This window comes from Papaver somniferum, chromosome 9 (genome assembly GCF_003573695.1).
Source record: "Papaver somniferum cultivar HN1 chromosome 9, ASM357369v1, whole genome shotgun sequence".
Lineage (NCBI taxonomy): Eukaryota > Viridiplantae > Streptophyta > Magnoliopsida > Ranunculales > Papaveraceae > Papaver > Papaver somniferum.
The window spans coordinates 51747642-51766115 of NC_039366.1; the positions used below are offsets into that span (position 1 = coordinate 51747642).

Here is an 18474-nt window from a genome sequence, read left to right on the forward strand (position 1 = left end):
GTAAGCCAGAATGAGATGGTACTGTTATTGTTAGGCATCAAAGTAGAAAGAAAAGAAGATAGCATGTTGTCCATACCCAAAAAAATTAACTTGGAATCTCAAGGAATATGCATAAAAAACCTTTCCACATAGGGGAGACAGCAACAGAAGTAAAGATGTGCAGCTGAACATTAGTTTTGTAGATAAGGATTTTTCTCTCATTGTCGGGGAAAAGATAAATTTTTAACTTAAAAACGAATAGGAAAACCCGATCATATCCAAATCTATCTTCTTCTTCTTTGCTATCTATTTCTTTTTCTTTCACACAAATAAATACAAACAAACGGAGTGCGTAAAAGAGAAAGTGCCATTTATCAAAAACAACATGTTGTGAAAGCCTCAATTCGTTAACTGTCCCTCCCTCCCACTTTGATCATCATCAAAAACCCAGAGATTAAAAAATAAAAATAAATTCTTATTTGTTTTTATTTCTCTCACTACTTGTTAAGAAAAAGGGGACTTTAAAGTCTCTCTCTCACTCACTGGTTTTCTTTCTTTTTTTCTTTCTTTCTACTTCCCAATAGGATCAACAGCAACTTGAAAGAAAACCCTAAAAAGGTAAGTCTTTTTATTTCTCGAACCCTAAATTATTTTCTTTTCCAATTATTATGGATGATGATGATGATGAAGTAATAAGTTTGAGTTATTATCGTTTTTGAATCTTTATCAATTAATACACTCACAACAGCTTTTCTCATTTCAGATCCGTTAGGACTTGTTTTCTTTCAATCACTATTAATTGTTTTCTTCTTTTCATCCGTTTTGGGGCTTTTGATGTTGATTGTTACCTAGGTACTCTTAAACTTTAATGAATCTGATTTATTTATCTATTTTCCATCAAATTAGTTAGAATTTCTATTGCATTTTTTGGATTTTGATGTTTTTTTCAATTGCTGAGCTGATCTAGTTCGTATGAAATTAGTTAGAGTTCAGTACAGGAGTCTTATCAGATTTATGTGTTAGCTAGCTTCACTGTTTACTCTTCATTTAAGAATCATGTGTTGTGGAGAACCGTGGAGAATTTGATGAGCTTGTTTGTGCCAGGGATCATCTGGTGAATTTGTATCCAGTGTAGCTATATTTGCTCCTTGCATCTTCATTTGCACAAATTTAAATTGTTTTCTTTACAGTTTGTTCTGTAATTCAGTTTAGTGCTGTGGAATAACAATCATAATTTTCCTGCTTTATTCAACGTAAACAAATTTCATACTGCAGGTACTGCCACGACGAAGCAACTGGTGATTACTGATTACAGCAATTGGTCAAACCTATTTTGATGGTTTTGAAGGAGTGCCTGGTATATGCATGATTGGAATAGTGCAATACAAGTCAAGCTGCCGATGGTTTTCTTATTCAGAAGGGTTGAGAAGAATACAGACAAAATCGGAAGGGAATTTAACTTATCTATGAACAAATATGTAAGCAGTACAACTGCTTTTAGGTTTCTGTTACAGTCTTGCTGATCCCAGTTATTAGTGTACTAAAGAAATTGTCTAGAAATTGATTTCTTAGGAGAAGTTGGTAGATTTTGACTTTCCTGAGTTTGGACGGCTGGAATTAATTATATCAAGCCTTTGTGTACGCGTTTACAGTCAGTTCTGTTTGATGGATATACATAGTCAGGCTATGACATTACAGCACTTACTTGTGAAGATGCTTAACCGTATTAATCACTGATGTCCTGCTAATTGAATTCTGAAGGGGTGCTTTCACGCATCCCAGCTAATCAAAATTCATATCAACATGTGATTTGCCAAACCTAATACTTTAGAAAGTTTGTTAGTTACATAGAAGCCATATATTATTTTCTGTATTTCTCTGGGTGTTGGAAATTCAGCTCTACACGTTCGTTAAGATGGAAGCTGATGGTGCCGGTGGGAATCAGATGCCAGGCATTGCTCCTCGGCTATTCCCAGCTCTAGGACCAGTTCTTCTGATTTCTATGGGATATATTGACCCAGGAAAGTGGTCTGCAGCAGTGGAGGGGGGCTCTAGATTTGGGTTTGATCTTGTGTTACTGCTACTTATTTTCAATTTAGCTGCTATCTTTTGTCAGTATCTCGCAGCTCGTATTGGTATCGTTACTGGAAAGAATCTTGCACAGGTACAGATACTTCTATTTTTCCATACATAACTCAAACTCGCTGGGACCTTTCTTCTGTTTCAGTTTTCAGTACGGTTTAAAAACTTCTGTTTAGCTACTGAAAATTGTATCACTGTTATATTTGAATAAAAATAAATGATTACTTCGTGTTTCTCACTCACTGTTCTATTTGTTTCTGTTTGCTCTAAAAGATCTGCAGTGAGGAATATGACAAGTCTACATGCGTATTTTTGGGTGTTCAAGCAGAGCTTTCAGTGCTTGTCTTGGACCTGACTATGGTAGCTTCCCTGCTCCTACTCTCTTAGTTGTACATCTTGTTCTGAAATGATGTTGCTAGAGTTCTGAGCAAAAAAAAAAATGCACTGTACAAAGTAAACGAAACATCTTTCAGTTTCTTAACACATTTTTTGTATTCCCCCATACTAGGTTTTGGGAATTGCACATGGGCTTAACCTTCTCTTCGGAGTGAATCTGTTTGTTTCTCTAATTTTTGCGGCAACTGATGCTTTCCTATTTCCACTTCTCAATGCTCTTTTGGTACGTGCGGTCATTAGTCCTTTTTACTAGCACGGGAAGTAATCCTCTCACTACTCACTTCTTAATAATTGTTACTTGATTGCTCAGGAAAAAGGCAAGGCAGAGTTTTTTTTTGTAAGTGCAGCAGGCTGTATATTACTCAGTTACGTTCTTGGGGTGCTCATTAGTCAGCCTGAAATCCCACTTGTCCTGAATGGGATGCTGACTAGATTAAGTGGGGAGAGTGCATTTGCCCTCATGGGTCTTCTCGGAGCAAATATCATGCCTCACAACTTTTATCTCCACTCATTCGCTGTACAGGTACTTTTATTTCTTTTGTCTCGATATTTTCGGTTGACATCCTGTTACTACCCATCTCTGTATATGTTGCTCGCACAGCAGAGTCAGTTCCAAATCTGAAATGTTTTTACGAAGTTGATTGTTTATTCCTGTTCATTCAGTAAGTTTAGAGGAAACACTATTCAAATCTAGCAGCAACTCTATGCATCTCCTCGTCTGCAGTCGTACTATATATTGTTTGCTCACTGTTAAGACAATGTGGGTTTCAGTTTCATTTTAACTGTGTTTCTTGAAACACATTGACGTCGGAAGTTCCCCCTGTTATATTTTGTTTTCCAGTGTTTTACGGGGTACTAAAGGACATTATCGCTCTCTACTTTTTCCTTTATTTAATTATTTTGTCAATTAACTAAACACTGATCATTTTCCATGCAGCAGCAGCAACAGAATCTAGGACCACCCAATGTGTCCAAGAGTACCTTGTGTCATGACCATTTCTTTGCCATCGTGTGCGTCTTCAGTGGTATCTTTTTAGTGAATTATGTGTTCATCAGCTCAGCAGCAGCTGTTTTTCACAGTGCAGGCCTTGTCGTGCTTACATTTCAGGATGTACTTCTGCTAATGGATCAGGTATCAAACTTGTATGAGCAAGCTATCCACAGTCAAACTTGTATAGTTATCTTGGATTTCACGCACAATATAGCTTGTACATTTCTTTTTTTTTTATTTTTTTTAACATATTTATACTCCATGGTGAAATATCTTATTTCTTTCCTGACTCTCTCATAGGTATTTGGGAGTCCAGTGGCACCTTTTGCCTTTTTCCTGATTCTGTTCATTTCGAGTCATATCACCGGATTAACTTGGGAACTTGGTGGGCGAGTTGTTTTGAATGATTTGCTTAAGATGGATGCTCCAGTTTGGGTTCATCGTGCTGCAGTTAGAATTCTTGCTGTTGTTCTGGCTCTTTGGTGCTCATGGAGTTCAGGGGCTGAAGGATTGTATCAGCTACTTATTTTTACTCAAGTAGTGCTGGCTATGATGTTACCATCCTCTGTGGTTCCCCTATTCCGAGTGGCCTCGTCGAGATCTATAATGGGTATTTATAAAATGTCCCAGTTTTTGGAGTTCTCAGCATTGATTACGTTGATTGGGATGCTTGGGTTAAATATTATCTTCGCTGTAGAGTTGTTGTTTGGAAATAGTGAGTGGGTAGGTGCCTTGAAATGGAACATGGGAAGCAGTACATCACTTCCTTACGTTCTTCTTCTCTTAACTGCTTCTGCATCACTTGTTCTGATGCTTTGGCTAGCAGCTACACCATTAAAGTCTGCAACTCTCGGACCAGATGCACAAGCATGGAACTGGGAATTGCATAACAATCTCCCTGAGTCATCTTTAGAGGCTACAGAAGATAATTTAAATAAGCTTGTATATCGCGGGGAGACTGTAGCAGAAGAACTAACACAGGAGAGGTCTGTAGGAGGTTACTCAGACACTTCAGTCGTGGAATATGATTTCGAGTTACCCGAAGCCATTATGGAGACAGATCAGGAACTACATGTGTCTAAAATTGAGGATATCAAACTTACTGCCCGCTGTTCTCAAATACGTGAATTAGAAGAATCTAAGACTCCCGAGGTTGGTTTGGCTACTGTTGAAATTGTAGACAAGAAGGTTTCAATCATGGGATCACCGGACAATGATACCTTGCAGAAGATCGTCTCTGCAGAGCCTGTTGAAAATAGTGGGGAAACAGGTAGTGATGTGCAAAGTGTAAAGGATGAGGATGAGGGGGATACCTGGGAGCATGAGCAATCATCTAAAGGGCCTTCAGGGAATAGGCGTGCTTTGACCTCCGAGGGTTCAGGATCATTTAGAAGTCTCAGTGGGAAAACAGATGATGGTGGTAATGGACCTGGAAGCCTATCAAGATTATCTGGATTGGGTCGTGCTGCTAGGAAACAGTTAGCTGCTATTCTTGATGAGTTCTGGGGGCAGTTGTATGATCACCATGGGAAGTCAACTCCAGAAGCAAGGGCAAAAAAACTGGACATGTTGTTTGGTACAGATGCAAATGCAAATTTGGCTGCATCTTCTCTAAGAGTGGATGTTGTCACTACCGGATCTTCTGGATATTTCCCCTCGTCATCAGATAGAGGGTCACCATATTTGACAAACTCAAGTCTATATGATTCTCCCAGGCAGCAGAGGATGCCATGTACCATAGAGTCACCATATGGACTTCAAACGGGATCCACATTATCTACTCGAATGCAGTTGCTTGATGATCTTGTCCAAAATTCCTCCAGGAGTATGTACGACTCCAGTGAGAAGCGTTACTCTAGTTTGCGCCTGCCACCACCCTCTGAAGGCCGGAATTATCAGCCAGCAACTGTGCATGGTTATCAAATGGCATCCTATCTCAATAGAATGGCAACAGACAGAAATTCAGATCCCTTGAACACTATACTGGATTCCCCAACGGTTAAATCCTTGTCATCCTCACCTTTTACCCGTGCAAACTACATAGACCCTCATAGTAGTGCTATAGGGCAGATTCCTCAAAACAGGATTAGTTCTGGATATGCATCTATTACTCAGACCCCTGTGTTGTCCAGAGGTAGCACGATGCAAACGGATAGGCCTTTCAACAATCCTTCATCAATTGGACCTGGTGAGAATGCTGGCTCTACTGCGCATACGAAGAAGTACCATAGCTTGCCGGACATTAAAGGGCTTGTACGTCCCCACAGGGATTCGAATGTGGTTGAGAGGATCTCTCAGTTGGGTGGTCCTCCTGGGTTCGGCCCACCTGCTGGTAGAGTGGCTTACGAAAAATCCGTTTATTCTAATTCCGGTTCCCGGCCAGGAGTTCCTTCAGTGTATGATGAACTCTCTCCCCCAAAGCTCTACAAAGATCCTTTCTTCATAGACCCGAGTTTAAAATTAGATGCTAGATCACTTTGGTCTAGACAACCTTCTGAGCAGTTATTTGGCATGGAGGGAAGAAGCCCTATGGTGGGGAAGGAAGTAATGGGAAGGCGGCCAAGTTTATTCGTGCCGTCAGCCACTCTTCATGCAGAGCTGGAATCCAAAATGCTTCTGTCTTTTAGATTCTGCGTCGTGAAGCTCTTGAAATTGGAAGGGTCTGAATGGTTGTTTAGACTTAATGGTGGGGCTGACGAGGATTTGATTGATCGAGTTGCTGTGAAAGAGAAACTTAATTATGAAACTGAAACTAAGGAGGCCAACCAGCTGCATCAGATCAATGAGTCTCTCAGTATGTCGTCCGATAAAAAGTTCAGTTCTTTGAAGAATGAGGATGCGGGTCTTGCCGCAATTCTGGGTTACCCACTTCCTCACTGTGGAGACTCATGTATATGGCGAGTTGACCTATTAGTGAGTTTTGGAGTTTGGTGCATTCATCGGATTCTAGAGCTATCACTTATGGAAAGTCGCCCAGAGTTATGGGGAAAATATACTTATGTTCTCAACCGGCTTCAGGTAAAACTCACTGCCCACTCGTTTACTTTTATTTACTATCATTTCACTTGTCAACTCGTTTGAAGACACCATTAATATGAGTCAAATGGTGTCTTGCTGTAAGAGCCATGAACTGCCTGAATCCTGGATGCATCCTATTTTAGAATCAGGAAAAACAAATAACATTTGTAGAAAGCCACTTTTGACTGGGGGCACACGCCAACATCTTATTTGTGGAGGTGGAAAGCCACCAACAGTGAGCTTGATCGGGTCTATGGTTGAACTTGGAGTACTTTTAGTTTGTGCTTTGTAATATGTTCGAAATTCGCCAACTAATATTTTTGTTTTTCGTGTATAACCTTTCGTCATTGCTTTTTTTGCATTTAGGGAGTTCTTGATCCAGCATTTTCTAAGCCCAGAATCCCGCAGACACCTTGCTCGTGTCTTCAAACTCCAATGTATGTTAAGAGATCTAACTCGCCACTGCAGAATGGAGTTTTACCCCCACCAGCTGCAAAACCGGGTAACAAAGGGAAATGCACTACTGGGAGTGCGCTCCTTGACATAATCAAGGACGTTGAGATTGCCGTCTCTTGTCGAAAGGGCCGTACGGGAACTGCAGCAGGCGATGTTGCTTTCCCAAAAGGGAAGGAGAACTTGGCATCAGTCCTCAAGCGTTACAAACGCCGCCTCACTAGCAAAGCAGCTGGAACCGCCAATGACGGTGGTGGATCTGGTGGGTCACTACGGAAAATACCCATTCCATCAGCTTATCCCTTGTAGTACTAGCAGCGCTGGCGATTGATCAACCAAACCATTGCTTCAAGGGGCTCTCACCCCTCGAGGAGGGCCCTCAAATTTTTTTCAATCTTTATATATTTTTACATGTACTGTAGCTTTTCTGGAGAGGATCCAAGGGTTATACTTGTGTAGAGGATGACCTCTTCATTGTGTAAATCATCCTATAAGAAAAAGAGACAACACGGTTCAGAATGTCAGGTTCACTTGCGTAAGGTTGGCAGGCAAATAATGATGTACTCTAGCTCCATTCATTTCGTTTTAACAGGTCAATGCTCATAAAGTCATCCCTAATTCTCAAGAAAATGGTCCTATTTCTTAACCTTGACTTCATTGATATAAGGCAATTCTTGTGGCAACATAATTTGAAAAAGGTTGTCTGAATGTACTAAATGGTTTGCGTTTAGACCTGTTTCTTTGGTCAGATATCTAGCGATAAGCGTCATCTATAATATAAAAGAGGTCATGTCTAAGTTAACCTGTACAACTAGCGGTCCAGATTAAATCTATCTCAATATAATCCAACAGCTCAAAGTTAAAGTTGAAGCATGTGCTCTTAAATACCGCGCATGTGGCGTTCAATCATCTGAGTAGTTTTGGTTGGGCTTTGGCGTTCAATTATCGAGTTTGAAAGACGACGATCTATGCGTCCCAGACCTAGAAAAATACCAACTGCATATTGAGCCAATAGGAAAACAATCAAATATTAATTTCTAGGGTTTTCAGCACATAGAAACCTTCAAATAGAATTCATGGACCGTGCCATATAGCCTGCAATGTAATCTAGCATGCAGTGGTCAGATTTGTTTCTTGAGCTGTAAGCTATTATCTGTTTTCAGGAATCTTAAAAAACTATTACTATACCGGCTTTATTATATTTGAATTTGCAAAAAAACTCTCTTCTCCAATCTTTCAACGGAAAATATATGTAGGAGCTAAGAGCATGTATTGATAGGTTCACCGGTGAGTTAGCTCCGGAGGTTGATCAAGTTATAGCAAATATAATTTGCAGATGTGTATATCTAAAGCCCTCTACCAATTGGCCATCGATGTAACGTGAATTCAGCATTGTGCGACTATCAAGATTTAAAGTACGACTGTCCCAACCTCACTCATAATTTGATATTGGTTACTAGAATTTTAGGGTGCATCTTCAAAAAATAAACCAAATAGAGATGGAAGTCACCTATTGAGATAGAAGTACGAGATGGAACTCACATACAGTAGAAACAAAACTCCAGCGCCAAGGCAAAGGATGAAGGAAAGTACAAAGGACCGGCACTACCTACACCATGATAGGTACGAGGACCTGCACTACCTACACTATAATTGGGGAAACGGGTACAACTAGATCTTTTGAGGAGAGTTGACCCCATATGAAGACAAACGAAACTTCAATTGGCATGTACAAGGCTTTGTCGGATCTGTAACAACCTTTCATTTTTAAATTAACAACCTAAAGATTACATTTAATGTGATGTGTTAGCGAATCAAATAATACCAGGAAAGTGTGTGAAAATGTGAATATAATGGGAAGACAAAAGATCCGGGTTGCTTAAATTTGTGGGCTGCATATTGGCTGATTTTAACGTTCATCTGTGGTAATTGATTCCCATAAATAGGAATTTCCTATAATAAATTTTCCATTGAATAATAATGTACATGAACCGAAAATGGATCTTTGGATAGGGTGATTCGATGAAAATTCGGAAAGTATTTTTATATATATGAACGATCGACTAGAATGCGTATATAATCCCGATTGACTAGAATTTGTATATAATCCGGTGCAGTTACGGCACGGGTTGAGCGCTAGTACAAGTATACAACGAATCAAGCTTTAGGCTAGAAAACGCTACGGGCCTTTCAAGGATCCAATTACAGAGTACTGTGCTTTTAAGTTACTCAAGCTGTAAAGGGACCGAGGCCTAGGGTCGACACGATATTGCTAGGGGAGAAATTTCGTGGACGTGGCAAATTGCCCACTTACCGTCTGAGATTAGACTAGAATATTCCACATTTTATTTCTTTATTTGATGAACTCTGCTCTTTTATTTATGTCTCTCTAGTAACGGTAACAATTCTGATTTATATTCCTAAAACTGAGAAGAGATTGTACATGCTAGAGACTCCATCAAAGTTACAGCATCATCATCATTCAGTTAGTAGCCTGTTTTTGGTGTTTCTCGTATAAAGAGGTAGGTGATAATCATCAATACAAAACTCCCTTATTTTTTCTTTTTCTGTAAAATTAGTTAATAGTTATAGGAAGTGCAGCCTGGAAATCATAGCACACTCAATTTCAATGGAACAGAAATTCTGTGGAGCAGAATTGAAACTAGAGTTAGTTGTGAATTAGGGAAAGGAAGTACACTGTACACACTCATAGTACGAAAACATATTGATTGTGCATCTCAGAGACTAGTAGGCTGTACATTTTTCTTCGAAATTTATGTGCTACTGGCGTAGGATGAAAATGATGGTGTTGGCGCGTAGATCACCATCCGTTACTATAAGACCAGCTGCGTGTTTGTACCACAATAATATCGATCACGACTGGCTCCCTTTGGAACTGCATAAATAAATATGCAGTTGCAGGGGGTGGGGGTGGGAGGGGCAGCGGTGGTATGGAAAGCCACGTCTCTGTATTAATGTTGCAGCAGTAGAAGTAGGTCATGCGTATATCTCATGCTAATTGGTTTACAAGCTATATGCAAGAAAGTAGAGCACTCTTAAATGAGAGAATAAACTGTAGAACGAGATAGACAGGGCAAGAATCAACGTTGTCATCATAAATGACTCTGAATCATAAAAAGAAAGAAATGAATTGTCTTTTCATGGATGAGGGCTTCTGCAGAGGATAGATATCATCATCCTTGATCAGCACATTCTGTTTCTGAGTTTGGTAATTAAGATTGAAGCCTTTTTTGTTTGGTTGGCTGTAACCTACTTATCTAACTGTATTTCCCAATGCTCTTTAATATATAGTGGGACAAAAATCCTCATTAATATATCATCCCATGTACAAGGAAGTCTTGCCTACCTGTACATTTCCTTCAACAAATTCATGCCCTGAATCCCTGATAGAGAAAAATAGGTAGTGTTTATTGAGGTAGTGTTACAATTGGAACTGCAACCATCTTAAGAATCTGCTCACTTTCTTGTGGGAAAAGTTCACATCACACACATGTTATAGCGTAATCACTCACTGAAGCAAGAACGCGAACGCTCGGAATATATGTTTCCACAGTTAGGGAGCACTGTTAATTTAGATATCCTTCAATGATACCTATCTTTGTGAAACATAGGGAGTTTATTGAGACTCTCATACAGTTCAATGAATTTTGTGCAAGTAATACATTTTAATGATTTAATTAATGACTTAATTTGATCATGTTTGGTCTCATTATTATAAGCAGTGATGCCTTAATATGTTGCAGCAGAAGTGTATTGACGTTCCAGCTTGTAATTAAGATGGGTTATGTGGTGGTCTTGTAATTAGGAATTACCAATAGGTACCATTATAGTGTTCTTATTTAGTGGCAGGTCCACCCATTAAAGCCCACTAATCAGAGGTTCATAATTAAAAGAAAACTTGAAAATGGACCAAATTTTTTAAGCCCAGGTCCTGCACACGTGTGGGATATACTACGTGCATTTTTAAAATTCCCAAAACACCCTTATGTATATAAAAGCAGGGTAACTAAATTTCATTTCACTTTTTTGTTTTCATTTTAATTTCTCATATCCAAACCGGGAGAGCTGCTAGAAGAGAATTCTTTTCTTAGGTTTTCATCGCCGAATGCGAGAATTATTTCGATTTTGTTTGATTAACCGAGATTTAGTTAGTTTTAATGTTGTTTTATTTTATTTTAAGCTATTTAGATCTTGATTTTCACTGTAATGGAGAAATTCAATTGAGATACGTACATGAAGTTGCTGCTACCTACAGATCAAGATAATCAACAAAGAATCAGTCAAGGTATGTGGTGTATATTTTATTCTTAGGTTGATTATTCAATTCATCTCAATCTGTTGTTGGAGATCATTATAGATCTTAGTTTTTATTTATTGATGGTAGTACACATAAATCTTAGTTTTAGATTTATTTTTGTTTTGGTTTGTTTTTTATGAATCTTGATCGTAATTACTCAATTTTTTAGTTAGATTATGGTGTTTTTAACATATTTGAACTATCGCTTTGATTATCTTGTTGTTTTCGCTTCTTTATTTTATCAAATTCGTGCTTGTTTGTTGTTTCAGGGGTATTATCCAGCAGTATATATGTTGCATACTGATACAAATTGCTTTTGATTCTGTTTTATTTTTAGTTTTATCTTATCACTTGTTGTTGTTCGATCCATAAGTACATATCTTCGATACTGAAATAAGACTCTCTCGATTCTGTTTTTTTGATAGATTCATTACATATGGTTGTTTTTTAGTTCATGAATTAGCAGTACGTATGTGTCATACTGATACAAACTGCTTTTGATTCTGTTTTATTTCTTAGTTTTACCACTTGTTGTTTGATCCATACGTACATATATGCGTTACTGAAATAATACTCTCTCGATTATTATCTGTTTGTTCGTTGTTTTTTGTAAATGATGTTTATAATTTCTTTGATCAGCTTATGCAGTGGGTAAGCGTATTATATAGTTGATATAGAATCACTGAAATGTGGTTTTTAAGCGATTTTGTCCTGGAAGCAAAATCAGCTAATGTTCCGGCAGGGGTCCTATGTTTTGTTGCAGATAAATCATATTGTATATACGATGCACTGCAGAAAAATCACAGTATATATACGCTGCACTGTTGAACAATCATAACTTAAAAGCAGCACTCCAGATAAAATCGCAGTGCATAAACTATGTATTGACAAGTGGGTGAAGGCAAGTGCATAAAAGCAGTACATAAAAGCATCACTCCAGAGGAAAGGCAAGCTTGAAGTCCAAAATAATCTCTGAAGAGGTGAGAATCTCTCTTGTAACTTGCTAACTGAACAAAGAATCCTTAAATTTTATACAATTATTCATTACAGTTTAAGTTTATTGAGCAAGTGGTCACCATATAAATTGAGTGCATATTTGATGTATTAAGCATGATTATGAAAGATTGTATATGTTAAACTTTGTTAGTTGATATAGTTTTCTAGTGATAAGAAACTAGCAATGTCATTGGTTCTTAAATAATAAAACCACTATTGATATTGGAACTTTAGAAATGTTGGGGATTGAAAATTAATTTTAAATGCCCTTCCACCGAATTGTTGAGCATATTTGTTAACGTTTTTTCAAATGAACAGTACCTATGTTTTTGCTAAACCAAATTTAGACGGAACATATCATCTATTCTCTACTGAAAACCCAACTGTCACGTAGAAACATATAGATTTTCTTATCTAAAGGGCGGTTCTTATTTGACAAAGAACCAATTACGGAGCAGGAGAAGAATGGTTAAGTTGTGGATGAGTTTTCCACTAGCAAGGACCACTGCTATTTTGATACATGATTACAATACATATGCGAAATACTGAAATATGTATTGTATTTCTCATTTTTATTGCATTCTCATGCATTTATAGTGTGTTTGATGGAGTGCGTAATGAGTGCACTGTATTTTCATTTTTTTTTATGTATTATAATGATGGAATGAACTAATACTCATTTATATCTGTTATTCATCATGGTCGTGTTAATATTGTTATGTTTTGGTCACATTTACAGGTTCAAGATATTTAGTTCTAATCCAACACTAGGAAATTTTTAAGTATACCATTTATGTTCTGCAGATTAACTAGTTTTGTTTTTAGTATAACATTTATGTACTGCAAATTCATAGTGTCTAACATACGTAGACTCATATATGTAAGCATAAACATGGGTTTTTAATCAGTATGGAAGTTATGTACCGAAAATTCTGAGTCTTTTTCCGGTTTCTATTAGTGTTGCTTTTTAGTTTCTGAGAGTATATCATATATGTACTGTTATATTTTGCAGGTTTATTATCCTCTAGCATATGCTTAGTTTCTGGAGAAGACGTTACACTAGTTCCTGAAGAAGATGTTGCTTCTTGGTCCTCTTCAAATAAGGATAATCTCATGATGTTTGATTTCTTATACATGTGATAATCTCATGATGTTTATCACATGTGATAATCTCATGATGTTTGATTAATAAGGATAATCTCATGATGTTTGATTTCTTATGATAACACATTTTTTGTTTGGATGAATACATGTTTATACATGTGCATGGTAAAACTAAAGCTCATGAGGATCTGCATACTACAAGTCTTATTAATGCATGCATATAATTTCATCTTTTTATCTTGATTATTTGAACCAATGATAAGTGGTTTAGTTCTTATATGTGCGGATTAGAGAGTAGAAAGTTGATTGACTACTATTGTAGGTTTTATCTTGGTTGCAGCATGACTTGCTGAGATAGAGAAACCCAAGTTGCATCTAACATGTAGTGGTCTCTAATACCACCAAAGTATGTCTCATTGGTCTCCATGTCTGCATATTGATACTCATTTTTATCTGCTGTTCATCATGGTTGTGTCAATATTGTTAGGTTTTGGTCACAGTTACAGGTTCAAGATGTCTAGTTCTAATCTAAACACTAGGAACTTTTTGAATATACCATTTCTGTTCTGGAAATTCACATTTACAGGTTCAAGAGTTTAACGCACATAGACTCATATATGTAAGTATAAGCATGGTTTTTTAATCAGTATGTAAGTTATGTACTGAACATTTTGAGTTTTTTTTTCCGGTTTCAATTAGTGTAGATTTTTAGTTTCTGAGAGTATATCATATATGCACTGTTATATTTGCTTTAGTAGCTAAATTTTACATGAAATAATTCTCTGGTGTTGGTTGTTGTCCATGAAAGGAAATCGATGCTGCTAAACAAGTTAAACCGGGATTTGGGAAGAGCAATTTCATTGTTCTGGGAACTATAGAAGGGTAACTTGTGAAAATTATGGAGGAAAGCCTTGCATACCTGGAGTTAAAAGTGAATGAAAGTGTTTTCAGTCATTATTTTTTTTTCAGTGCATCCATTATGCACTCACTTTCTCAGTATGTATCAGATGTACTGATTTTTTGGTTGTATGTGAAGTACTTGAAATTAGTATGTAATAAACCAACACGCCTTGGTTTTTTCTCAAGCTTATGTAATTTTTTATTTTTCTTTTCATTGCATCTATTGCTAATTTTGAAGTTTCCATTGTACACTTTTTTTTGTAGTACAACAATATACATTTTTATTTTTTTTTGCAGTACAACCAATATATACTGAATTTAAACTTTTTTGTAGTACAATCAATATATACTCTATTCTTTTTGAGTAGAACAAATACTAACTGAATTTAAACCAGTACATGTAATTATAGACTTAAACTAATTAAAGCAGTGCACAGATATACACTGAAATTTATCACACACATACATTGAGTGATCACTATAAATTAATGCTCAGATGTAAATTTATTTGAGTTTTAACTGTGTTTTTTATAACCAATATACATTGTAGTATTTTTTTCATAGTACAACTAATATACACTGCTAGTATTGAGCACCTTTACTTCCATAAGAATGTGGCTTTACTTCCATAAGCGTCCAATGCTTGAAGGGAGGTCCGCGAATGACGATGCTTCGTCTATCTTTTGTAATTGCGCATCACTCAAAGTATATCCACTCAATCTCATGTTGGCTACTAAAATATGTAAGTCTTTGAGTCCAGATCTATACAACTTCGTACCAGGTTTTGGCACAACCTTCCCTACAAAAATTTAGTTAATTTTATTTCAGTGTAGCATTTATGCACTGCACAATCATCATGTCTGAAACACAATCATATATGGAAGCATAAACAATGTTACTTAAACACAATCATATATGGAAACATAAACACATTCATCAGTATTGGCCTTATGTACTGCATACCCAAGATCATTATCTCATAAACCAACATAATGATTTTATAGTACAAAAGCACTGTTATACCTCAGTACAACATATATGTATTGGTATGCAGTGAAAAGAAGAAAGAAAAAACACACCTCATGTCACTTTTGATTGTTATTCAACAGTTTTTGAGTTATGTGTACTGAAAAATCTACATGCAAGAAACACAAACAATCTTATATAGAAGCATAATCAATGTTACATAATCAGTACTGGCCTTATGTACTGCATACTCATATGCCTAAAACACCCAAAATCACATGTGAAAGCATAATAATGGTTACTATTCAGTATGTGAGTTATGTACTTGATGTTCATAGGGCTTAAATCCAATGAAAGCATAAAAGACTTATTTCTTAAGTACTAGAGATATGTAATGGTGGATCATTATCTCATCAACCAAAAATAAAAACAACATATTGATTTTTTTGAGTATATAAACAATATAGTGATTTTTTACCTCGGTATTGTATATATGTACTGGTGGATCTATGTGTCAGAAAACAATAAAAACACACCGCGTCACTTTGATTGTTATTCAATCAGTTTTTGAGTTATGTACCCACAAATCTATATGTCAGAAAACACAAACTACAAACACAAACACTAAACGCATGTCACTTATGATGATTTTCATCAGATTTTGAGTTATGTACCTCTGATTAAACAGTCAAAATCCAAAAAAAACATCTTATACGCAGTGATGTATCATATTGGTTAAAATAAATTAGGTTTTTCCCGTACATCATATATGTACTTCTGATTCATACCTTTTTCTGCTACTGATTTCGATACTCTTTTTTTTTTTTTTTTTTTTGCTCGCTTATTTGGTTTTTTGTGTTGGTGATTCTTCATAATCATCTCCTTCTTATATAGGAGCAGTACTATCTTCGTAGATTTAGAAAAAAAATCTTGATTCAATATGGAAAATCGAAATCTAGGTTTAGAGTTTAGAGTTTTGGTTTCTCAAAGATCGTAATCTAGGTTTTTGGTTTGTGATTCCTTGATTGAATCACAAGAATTCTCTTAGAATAGAGAAGGGAAAGGAAAAACGAAGAGAGACGAAGATTGAAGGTGTTTTTGCTAACCAGTGGGTCCGAACTTCGAATAGAGAGAAGACGTTCACACGTATCATGGAGGGGCAGCCAGGTCTTTTCCATCTTGTGGACCTAAGAATAATATTAATTTTCGGTTGGACCCAGGAATAAATAACTATTTGGGCCTAGGACCAAACAAGAAAATTTCCTTTAATTAATGACTTAATTTGATCATGTTTGGTCTCATTATTATAAGCAGTGATGCCTTAATATGTTGCAGCAGAAGTGTATTGACGTTCCAGCTTGTAATTAAGATGGGTTATGTGGTGGTCTTATCGTTGCCGTTGATACTTTTGGTACTTATCATAGCCATTGCTTGCTACCTTATAGGTAGGGCAAGAGGTAGAGAGGAAACAATTACTGCAGTTCCAATGGCATATCCTGCACCTCCACCTCCTATTCAACAAGCCCAGATACAAATTGAAGACCAAGATCCAACAGTGAAGCCTCATGTACAGAAACCGTGTTGTGTATTAGTGAATAGAGTCTTCTTTTTTTATATAAAAATAGAGTCTTCGGGTTTTCACCTCTTCTTGTTATCGTTGACTAGTTCTATGGCGTTGACTAGGTCAACACAACGAGGAAGAAATTAACAACTCATCCTGTGTTTTACTATTTTATTTGAGAAAAATGAAAATCTTTGTTGTAGATTATGTTTGTGATATAAGTGAAGTTTCTGAAGCTTAAAGCCTACGAAAACAGATATTTGGGTGGTTATTTTTGGGATTAGACAGTTATATTTTTGGGATTAACATTAAATTTGGTGGGATAGTCTTAACTTTTATTTGGAGGCCAGGCTTTATTTTACCAAAATAACTTTTAGCACTTAAATTGATCATTAAGAATCGATAGAAAGTTACTTTCGTAATATCAACTTGATAGTGTAGAGTTTTTTTGTTTTTTTATCAGTCAAATCGAAATTTCATTGAAAAAAACACTTAAGGGATATCTTAACCTAATGATTATAACCGAACAAAAAAATGGGAATCGACAGGGGATTCGGCTACCCAACCCAAGTAATAAACCATAAAAAAATTACTGAGGCCGGTAAAATGAATCACATAAAGAAATTACAATATTTTCCGCAAGCCCTAACATTCTTGTATTCGATTCCGCCCAAAAGAACGTTTGTAATTTGATATTTCTAGTGAGGCATGCCAAAGTTTTCTTTTTGTTATCAAAGGTTCTTGCATTTTGCTCTTTCCATATACTTGATAGTCTAGAGCTTGATATTGATGTATTTCATAGTTCAGAAAAAAAATATATTGTATTATGTGATGAAGATGTGAGCTTAATATTGATGTACTTCATAATTTAGGACAATTATTGTGTCATGTGACGAAGATGTGCAATGTGTTGCTTCATCCTTGAATTTAGCTAGAACAATTGGTCAGAGAGCTAAGCAATGGCTATCTACACTGATAAAGACAGTATAACTATGACAAGGATAATATAGTTTAGGGAAGCAAATCTTTATATACTTCTGCATTCATCGAAAATCACAAGATTATGTCCATTTTTGAGCAGCTTGAGATGTCAGTTATGTTAGAGCATTGCTCGGTTAAACCCACTAAACGTTGGCATATATCAAGTTTGGTTGTCAAAATTATTTCCAAAACTTGAAATCGTTTGATTTGATTAGTAAAGTTAACTTTATTTTGTTAGACTAGGAACATACAAATGTTGAGACTTGTTCAATTTCTATTATTTGTTCTTTCAAGTCAGTAATTATTGAAAATATAACATAAGAAAAAAAGTTTGTTTAGATGACTTTAATATTGGTGACTTGGTCATTATATTATGATCAAAGTATGGAGGAATTATATATTAGATTTTTCTACAACTTAAGTATATGGAGTTACGAAGTATAGTATATTTATGGATTTCGTAGAATTTGCATAACACTAATTGGTAATTCGTTATTATTTAGTTTGTTGAACTTCCGAATGAATTTATACCTGGGAATTATGTTTAACTACAAATTTCAAGGGAGTAGACTCACAAAACTTGTTTCATAGTTGAAAAGATAATTTAATGATCTTTTCTAAGGACCGATCCCTAATAAAGACATATTCTACGAGTAGATCCCATGTAAGGTTCTCTACTAGTACAGATCCCTCGTAAGGATCGTAACTAGGACCGATCCTAAGGATCTA

The 18474-nt window shown here is 36.3% G+C and overlaps 1 protein-coding gene and 1 long non-coding RNA gene across 8 annotated transcripts; both read left to right on the forward strand.

The window, feature by feature from the left end:
* Nucleotides 1-227: 227 nt before the first annotated feature.
* On the forward strand, nt 228-7549 carry LOC113309970 (ethylene-insensitive protein 2-like). Of its 3 annotated transcripts, XM_026558494.1 has the most exons (9): nt 228-597; nt 743-831; nt 1255-2143; nt 2335-2421; nt 2570-2680; nt 2768-2980; nt 3395-3589; nt 3749-6466; nt 6833-7549. In XM_026558494.1, the coding sequence occupies exons 3-9, from the start codon at nt 1895-1897 to the stop codon at nt 7226-7228; spliced, it is 3969 nt and encodes a 1322-aa protein (XP_026414279.1). In that variant the 5' UTR covers nt 228-597; nt 743-831; nt 1255-1894; the 3' UTR covers nt 7229-7549. The 3 variants fall into 3 exon arrangements, with proteins under 3 accessions (XP_026414279.1, XP_026414278.1, XP_026414280.1); XM_026558493.1 differs by lacking the exon at nt 743-831; XM_026558495.1 differs by lacking the exon at nt 743-831 and having other exon boundaries at nt 3398-3589.
* Nucleotides 7550-9295: 1746 nt separating this feature from the next.
* On the forward strand, nt 9296-13503 carry LOC113308074. 5 transcript variants are annotated; one of them, XR_003339496.1, is made up of 4 exons: nt 9296-9441; nt 11121-11225; nt 11886-12217; nt 13246-13503. It is a non-coding gene; the product is annotated as an uncharacterized LOC113308074 (long non-coding RNA). The 5 variants fall into 5 exon arrangements; XR_003339493.1 differs by having other exon boundaries at nt 12001-12217; XR_003339494.1 differs by having other exon boundaries at nt 11129-11225; nt 11877-12217.
* The last annotated feature ends 4971 nt before the right edge of the window (nt 13504-18474 follow it).